The sequence below is a fragment of the Hibiscus syriacus genome, unplaced genomic scaffold, assembly GCF_006381635.1.
Source record: "Hibiscus syriacus cultivar Baekdansim isolate YM2019G1 unplaced genomic scaffold, ASM638163v2 tig00006988_pilon, whole genome shotgun sequence".
Classification (NCBI taxonomy): Eukaryota; Viridiplantae; Streptophyta; class Magnoliopsida; order Malvales; family Malvaceae; genus Hibiscus; species Hibiscus syriacus.
Genome location: NW_024062119.1, coordinates 65,391 through 74,691, shown reverse-complemented (window position 1 = coordinate 74,691; position 9,301 = coordinate 65,391). Strand labels below are relative to the sequence as shown.

General features: G+C 33.3%; 1 protein-coding gene across 1 annotated transcript; it reads left to right on the top strand.

Annotated features, from left to right (window-relative positions):
• The first annotated feature begins 6,677 nt into the window (after window positions 1–6,677).
• Window positions 6,678–7,344, top strand: LOC120201096 (transcription factor IBH1-like 1). Its single transcript, XM_039201770.1, has one exon. It carries the CDS (start codon window positions 6,688–6,690, stop codon window positions 7,156–7,158), a length of 471 nt encoding a protein of 156 aa, XP_039057701.1. The 5' UTR covers window positions 6,678–6,687; the 3' UTR covers window positions 7,159–7,344.
• Window positions 7,345–9,301: the final 1,957 nt, after the last annotated feature.

Genomic DNA, 9,301 nt, shown 5'->3' with positions numbered 1-9,301 from the left:
CGAGAGGCATCGGTCATAGCACCACTTCAACAAAACCAGGGAATCATAATTTGTCAATAAAAATCAGCATATCTCTTCCGTAAATATGATGTCAAAGATGTATTGTACTGCAAAAGGGAGTATATGAGAAAGCAGTAGTTAGAACCTATTATGAACAAATACAATATGATTAAACTGCAAAAAGAAGACAATTAAAAGAAATGGAAGAAGAAAAAGATCCGGCAAACAGATCCAGTCATTGCTAGTATAAAGCTAAAAGTTAAAGTAATTGTTATTTGCTAATGTAATCTTTTATAAGTTGAAGGTACTATAACACCATTTTTTATATACTTCCAAACAAGGCTAAACGGAAATTTGTCCAATTGAATAGTAACATGAATGTATTGAGTTATCTTCTAATTCGATTATAAAAAATACTCGTAGTATCTTCCATAACTATAGAAAGGACTAATTGCTGCTATTAATGAGCATGGTTACACCAGGACCAGGGACTTCCTTAATCTGGTTATGTTTCCTGGTGTAATGAAATTAGGAATTCTATGAGGGAGTGTCACAAAAGATGCAACTTCTACCACTCTAAATTTGTAGCATTTTCTTTGCAAGAAATTACACTTTGATCTAATTCTAGTTGAGCTGTCCAATCCTTGTTGCTTCTGGTCTCGGTGAATTGTACAAATGAAAAGTGAAATTTTAGAAATGCTTGCTTAACAAGGTTAGATACCTGATAATGATTCATTCTCGACTGACACATTTACAGAATTAAAAAAAAGTCTCCAACTATTTGTATGATTGTAACTCTCCATAAATATGATTGTAAGAAATTGATTATTATCCCCCCAACCCCCCACCAAAAAAAAATAAATCACTTATTATTAATAAATCAAGAAACTAAAGGTAAACACATGAAAAATAGATATAACTAACTTTGGCTAGAATAAACCTTCCTTGTTCAGTATACTGTGTTGATCAAGAAGTTAACTAAAGCTAAAAACAAACAAAACAAATCTAGCTAACTTTGTCATGTACCTTCTTCGCTTAGTATATTGGGTTGATCAACCAAAAGTTGGTGAAGTGCACCCAGATCATCGGAACTGCAAATCAAGGAAACATAACAATTACAAAGCCATGGCTTAAAGAATGTTGTAAAAGTAATTCCCTTCTTTTAGGAAGTTAAATAAATTTATTTTAACAAACCAAGAATCAAGTGAACAAAAACTCATATCTTCATGTGGGAAAGGATAAATAACATAATAAGCACAAAATAAGTGGAAATAAGCTCTTGATATTTTATTGCATGGAATTAGGATTATGAACTTTCATTACTCTGTATTTGTCATCTTGTTCAACCGAATAAATTCATGTGAACACTTTTATGGATTACACAGTTATCCAAGAAGATTTTAATGAATTAGCTAGCTACATTTTGTAATGTGGTTCTCGTTATAATAAAATAAAAACTGATAATCATAATTCCTAAAAATAAAGATACATAGTTTGAATTTTAATTTACATTTGTATTCTTACTCAAGTATTATCTCATTTGTTACATAACAAAAACTCATTTTAATATTTTACATAAATTATGTAAAATTTAATATTAATTAAAATTAAAATAATACATGATATATTTAAATACTCAAGTAATATATTATCAAAAAATAGAATTTTTATATAAATAATTTTTATTTAAATATTTAGAATTTCACTTGTTAAATAAACGAATATAGAACAAGGACAATTTGGTAAAATATGCATTCCAGTAATCTTTTATTCCTTCAACCAAACTATGTAATCTTACATTCATGCCAAACCAACCAAACACAGTAATGTAACATTCCTAGTAATCCTATTCCTTGGTAATCTTTTATTCTCACTGGTAATCTTACATTCCGTGAACCAAACGCACCCTTAGTGCTATATTGGGCAAAAGTAAGGTAATCAAAAATATATTGACTTAAAAAAATATATTTATTTAATTTTGAGTTATTTGACTCGAGTTATTCTAATTATTCGAGTCAATTCGAATTTGCGATTCGATTTTGAGTTTGACTCAAGATTTTGAAACTTCAAGTTACTCCAAAAATATAAAATTTGGTTGACTATTTCGGCAATTTTGCAATTTAGTCAACGATTCATTATTCTTTCAATTCATCCTTCATTTAAGTCTATTTTTATCAAATTTAAATAACGTGCTCCTACACCATCGTAGAATACCTATGTCCTTTCAATTCCTCTTTTTGATAACATTTTTTATTTTTCAATTTAGTCCCTTAACTCTTCATGGTTTCCTTATTTCTTCAATTCATCCTTCATTTTAAGTCCTTTTTTTTTTACCAAATTTGATACACATGCTCCTATACCATTATAGAACACTTATAAAACTTCAATTCCTATTTTTTTTTAACTAAAATTATAGTCTATTTATTATTTAGTCCCTTAATTTTATATTTTACTCAATTTAGTCTTTTGACTGCAATTGTTTGCAAATTCTTTCTTCCCATCAATTCCTTGACTCTTTTATACTCTCATCAATACTTTACCCTCAAAATATATTCTTTAAAATATAATATTGTAAACATATTTTATAATTTTATATTGTATTTGATATATTAAATAACATTATAATGTGAAAAAATATAAAGATATATATATATATATATATGTTTAGAGAAAATCGAAAAATTAGAATCAATCCTTACCAAAATACTATAAATAATTATAATAAAATTTGTATAGAAATCGAATAACTCGACTCAAATTTCTTAAGCTTGACTCGACTTGAAAAAATTTCAAGTTAAGTTTGAGTCACAAAATACAACTCATCAACTTGAATAATACGAAAATTTTTTACTCGACTCAATCGAATGCTCACCGCAGAAGTATTATTTTTGATATATTTTTACATGAATTAATAATAAATTAATTTTATTTAATAATTTTAGCCAGTCGCATAATTAAGTAAACTAAGATAATGAATATATATTATTTTTTGAATAATTATTATTTCTTTCAAGTCTAAATTTGAAGTAATTCTTTTTTTTTTTTGGTACAAATGAAGTGGCTATGGATAATAGCCTGCCATCTTTTAATACATTCTCCTTCTAAATCCATTTCTAACAACTTTCTTATTTCTTCTGGCGGATTTTCCAGAATGTGAACTCCCCCTCTTTCTCGAATGCTAGATTAGCGAGACGATCAGCACATCGGTTCTCCTCTCTACATATATGTCTAATATCCTATATCCAACCCTCTTTTCTTATCTCTTCACATTCTCTGCAAATCACTTACTTTTGAATATCATCCACCCTCTCTTTATTAAGGGCTTCGATTACCCATTTTGCAGTTTCCACAATGAGTTTATTAACTCCTGATTCTTTGGCGAGCATGATCCCTGTCGTATCCCCCACAGTTCTGCCATTACGCTGGTAGTTCTCCCTATGTTTATCATAAACCCTTTTATCCAATTTTTGATCTCATCTCTAATCAATCCTCCTACTGTCGCTTGTCCGGTGTTTGTTTTGCAGGCTCCATCCGAGTTTAAAATCCAGCAATCCCGAGGCGGCCTCCTCCATTTGACCCATCGTGGCTCCTTAGTGATTCTCTCCGTGAGTTCTTTTTTGCTGCTTTGATATTCCTTGCGAGGTTTATGCTGTAATGAATAATTTGGTTTCTAACAACTTTCTTATTTCTTCTGGCGGGTTTTCCAGAATGTGAACTCCCCCTCTTTCTCGAATGCTAGATTAGCGAGACGATCAGCACATCGGTTCTCTTCTCTACATATATGTCTAATATCCTGTATCCAACCCTCTTTTCTTATCTCTTCACATTCTCTGTAAATCACTTCCTTTTGAATATCATCCACACTCTCTTTATTAAGGGCTTCGATTATCTATTTTGCGTCAGTTTCCACAATGAGTTTATTAACTCCTGATTCTTTGGCGAGCATGAGTCCCTGTCGTATCCCCACAGTTCTGCCATTACGCTGGTAGTTCTCCCTATGTTTATCATAAACCCTTTTATCCAATTTTCGATCTCATCTCTAATCAATCCTCCTACTGTCGCTTGTCCGGTGTTTGTTTTGCAGGCTCCATCCGAGTTTAAAATCCAGCAATCCCGAGGCAGCCTCCTCCATTTGACCCATCGTGGCTCCTTAGTGATTCTCTCCGTGAGTTCTTTTTTGCTGCTTTGATATTCCTTGTGAGGTTTATGTTGTAATGAATAATTTGGTCTGGGTTCTTGTTGTTTTTGTTGAAGACTAATTCATTCCTGTCTTTCTATAATCCCCAAAGTGTTGTTGAAAATAAAGATCCCCATGAAATGTCATGTTGTCTCGTCTTTCTGGATCTACAATTGTTTTGGAGCCAGTCTTTAAACTCTCTGTTATCGAATTGATCATCATATTGATTTGCTCGAATTTCATCCCATACTGCTTTTACCGTAATGCATCTCCTTAATACATGTTATATTGATTCCATCTCGCCTTGGCAACTTATGCAGTCTAAGTTCTCTGTCATATTCTTCTTCATTCTTATATCATTTGTATTCAGCCTGTTCAGATAGCAAAGCCAAATGAATACTCGATTTCGTTCTGTGGTCTCTGTCTTCCAGATCCAGTCGAGTTTTTGGTTCTGTTGTTCCCCTGGTATACTATTTATAATATCTTTGAAAGCAGGTTTCATTGTAAAACTACCATCCTTTGAGAATCCCCAACTAATTTTGTCTTGATCACCCCTATTTATTGTCATTTGAATCGGTATACTCTTGATTTGGTCGATAGTTTCTCTCGACATTACCTTCTGTAATTCTTGTATATCCCACGTTTTATCTTCTGTTATGATTTGAGCCACATTAACATTTTCCTCGTTTTCTCTCTCTGGATAGTCTTTAATGAGAGCTGATATTCCTACCCACCAATCATGCCACAGTCTAGTTTGATCTCCTTATCAAATCTGATGTTTGCATCCTTTCTCCACTATTTCTCCTGTCTTCAGAATGCCTCTCCAAGTATTTGAACTCTTGGCATTGTTTCCAACTTTCATGAAGTTATTTTGTTTCAAGTATTTCTCTTTAAACACTTTACACCAAATCGCGTCTTGTTTTCTAAACATTTTTTGCCATGAGAGCGAGGTTCGTGTCACGTGCTTTACGTAATCCGAGTCCTCTGGAATCCTTCGGCTTGCAAACAATATCCCAGCCTACCAGATGGTTATGTGAATATTATGTCCCACCTCCCCACAGAAAATTCCGGTTGAGGCTATCTAATTTGTTATTTGTCCCCTTTGGTAATAAGGCTGTCTGCATAATGTTGATCGAAATTGCCGCCGAAACTGCTTGGATGAGTGTTTTTCTTCCTGCCAAAGAAAGTATTTTCCCCTTCCAACCCGTCAGCTTCTTCATAACCTTTTCAAGCATTGGTGCGTATGTTTCCGTATTTACTCTTTTTTGAATGATAGGGACTCCTAAATAAGTTCCCAAGTTATTTGTCTGGCGAACCCCGCTAAGTTGACTCAAGTAATCTGCCGCCTCGATGTTCATATTTGGCGATATGAAAATTTTCGATTTCTGGAGGTTCATTTCTAAACCCGAGGCATTGATGAATTCTGTCATGCATTTTCAAACCTCGATCACTTGGTCTGCCTTGGCCTCAAAAAATAGTAGAAGATCATCTGCAAAGAAAAGATGGCTTATGTTAGTTCCATTTCTCGTAATTTTAAAAGCTTTCCATTTTCCCTTGTCCACTTTTTCTAAAATCATGTGTGACAGTCGTTCCATAACAAGAATAAAGAGATATGGGGATAAAGGGTCTCCCTGTCTAAGGCCTTGTTCTGGGTTGAAGCTTTCAGTCATTTCTCCATTCCATAACGGATCAATACTACTGGATCTGACACAAAACATGATGATGAAGATTGTTTCTTCGGGAAGATTGAAATCCTGTAGTGTTTTATGTAGGAAGTCTCAATTAACTTTATCCTAAGCTTTCTGAAGGTCTATTTTCATGATTGATGCACTTTTCCTTCCTTTGAGTTGGATGATGGTATGAACCGCTTCCTGCACCACCAATATGTTATCTGTAGTGCTTCTACCAGCAAGAAAACTCATATAGTAATTATGATTTTTCTTGTACTACAATACTTAGGTGGTCAAACGTAGCATGAATGTCATTCCCTCCTCACAATTAATAAACTACAATTAGCTGGTAAATGTATCCATTTTAAAAGTTTTGTTTGTATTCATAAGAAGTTTTAAAAGTTAGGTTTGGCTTTACATTATATTATATTAATAGTATGATATTAATAATATTTCTTAATATATCCCTTAGGGTTTTTTGCGGTGGGCCTTGCGTTCCATGTGCTTGCATGTGCTGTGCCTCTGTCTTTCTCTCTTAGTCCCCCCACTTCTTTCCTTGGAACAAATAAATGCCCTTTCTTCTCTTTCCCCTTCCTTTCTCTCTCTCTCTATAAATCTCCACGCCCACATATCTGTGCGTGTTTCTGAACCTCAATCTTAGATACACTTTCTTGGATCTGATGAACTTCTGCAAAAGGTTTTTTTCTCATTCTTTTGCTTGAATAATATAAGAAAAAGGTACGTTCTTCTTCAATAGTAACGAGCATTATAGGAGAAACTGAGAAAGTAAATTGCATATGGCTCATGGTTTTTTTCTTTTTCTCTTCTTTTTGCTGTAGGATGCGACCTTGTAATTCACTGAAGCGAGAGTTTCTCAAGAACTGGATAATGGGTCTCCAAAGATGCAGCTTTTCGAAGAAGGAAATGGGCATCTTGGAAAGGAAAAAGGCTATAAAGTTGTCTGCAGATATAGCCATGGCTTCTGCAAGAAACGGTACGACTCGTTGGAGTCGATCCCTCATTGCCAATGCTTATTCAAAACATGAAAAACATCTAGTTTCGAAAGGAGCATTTATGGAGTACAGCAAGAGGATCAGAAGCAAGAAGATAATTAAAAGGAGTTGCAGAAGAAGAAGAAGAAGAAGATCAAAAGGGTTGGTTAGGGAAAGAAAAAGGATTTTGAAAGGTTTAAGCCCTGGTGGAGAATTAATGAATGAAGTGTCGCTGATCGAGGAAAGTCTAGACTATATCGTATCGCTCCGAGCTCAGGTCGATGTAATGCGAAGCCTTGTAAGTGCTTCAGAGAGGTAGACCGGTGAACCATAATGAAGAGCAACAATGGTTGTCTTTTAGTATCATATCTTTATTTCCTTAGTTCCCCCCCCCCCTCTCACTCTCTCTTTTGAGGCCCAACGCTTAATCTAGCTAGCTACCTAGGTAACCGGAAATGGGAAGCTGGCTGGAACTGTTGAGCCATGCACGTACAGATCAACCAACATATATATATATATAAGTCAGTCAAGAATTAATGCTTTAAGTCCCTTCTTCAAGTTATGTGGACTTTGGTTTTGCTTAAACTTATTAGTTAAAAGTTTTGGATAAATTTCTTCATTCACCAAAGTTATTAGAGGATTTTTAATTTTAGGGAAAGAGAGCACTATTTATCTTTCGATGGACTATAACATATTGGCAAGACTTGTAGATAGAAAATCAACAGACACACATAATTTAACCTTTCGAAATTCAAGATTTGAAGAGTACTAAATTTATCTAGTTTGTTGATTTACAAATAGCTATAATAGTATTATATCTATTGAATACCTTCAACGAAAACTGATAAGAGGATTGAATCCTGGAATACCCACACCTTAGCTTATCTCCTCTACTTTATGACCCCTCTCTCACACCGAAAAATACAGATCAATGATTGTTCTTTTACCGGTCATGATTTTCCGCTCAGATTAGGAGGATGAACCGTCAACGGCTAATGAAAACCATTTATTGTCATTAACAAAATTCATTATTAATGATATGAGGTTAAGCCGAAACACTGTCTGCATACAACACACAAGTTTTACTATTAGAATGGGAAAGAAAAACATTTGAGTAATAGATGGCAGAGAGCAATTCGGTGCAAAGCAAGGGACGAATGCATGCGGATCCAGAAAAAGGCTTATCCATTGGGTGCAAAAATATGTATGTGTTATATATTACCTCCAAAACTTAAGGTCAGAATTTAAGTAATTATAAAAGGGGTAATCTCTAAGAACCAAATTACTTCGCTACCTAGAGGAATGTATGTTATTTTGTTATTCCTAGAGTTTTTGGGTTAGAGCATCAACGACTGTAGTAAGGGTAATTGAGTGTTCATTGTGAAATGATTGAGAGTATTTAGAATATATACTAATGTGTAATCACCTTATCTTAATAAAATAAAAATAAAAAGGGTAAATTATACAAATCAACACTTATCTTTCTTCACACTCCTACCTGAATCACTAAATTTTAAAAGAAAATTAATTTTATCACTCGATTTTGAAGATTGAATTAATTTCTTTTATCACCATTATCATCACCAAACAAACCAACCCTTATCAGGCTTTGTAATATCAAATATTATGAAGTTGTACTAAATCTCCTCCTTTGACTATGATATATCTCTCACATTCGAAATCCCTATTTGAGCGGAAGTAACATATATTTGTTTAGGTTCTATTCAACCGTAGATGACAAACTAAAAGAATAAAAATCAAAGCATTTAACATTAGATTCGTAGAGTTTATGTAATTTTGGTTAAACAAACATTGGATTCATGTTTAAGAATGCAAAACGAGTTTGGAGGATATTTATATGGCATATCAACCGTTATCGATGACAATTGATGGTGATAAATTACTACGAACGATGACTTGAATATGGGAATATATAGAGCTATAAATGAGACTAGACAAATCATAAGCTATTCGAAATAGATTAGGTTAACGCTCGATAAATACACGACTCAAATGGACTCTAGTTCTTAATAAGTCGAAACGAGCTACATGATAACTCGAAAAACTCACAAGCAAATTGAAAAAATTATATATTAAAATTTTATTAAAAAAACTAAATTATTAATAAAACTAACATTTATGTGTTTATTTTTTAAATGTAAATTTTCATGTATTTAAGTTTTAGGTTCGAGTTTGAGCTTAAACCGAGTTAAGTTCAAGATTTTTTTTTATTTTGAGCTTTTTCGAGCTTCAATTCATGATTTTGAGTTCGAGTAGAGCTTAAAAATTTTAGGCTCGTGAATTTTCAAGCCGGGTCGAGCTTTATTTTAGAGTTTTTGAGTCAACTTGACTCGTTTATAGCCCTACATAAAGAGAAAAATTGATAGGAAAAAATTAAAAAAAATGAATTCTATAAGGATTCAAAATACCAACGTTGTGATATAATCGTGACTTTTTTAAAA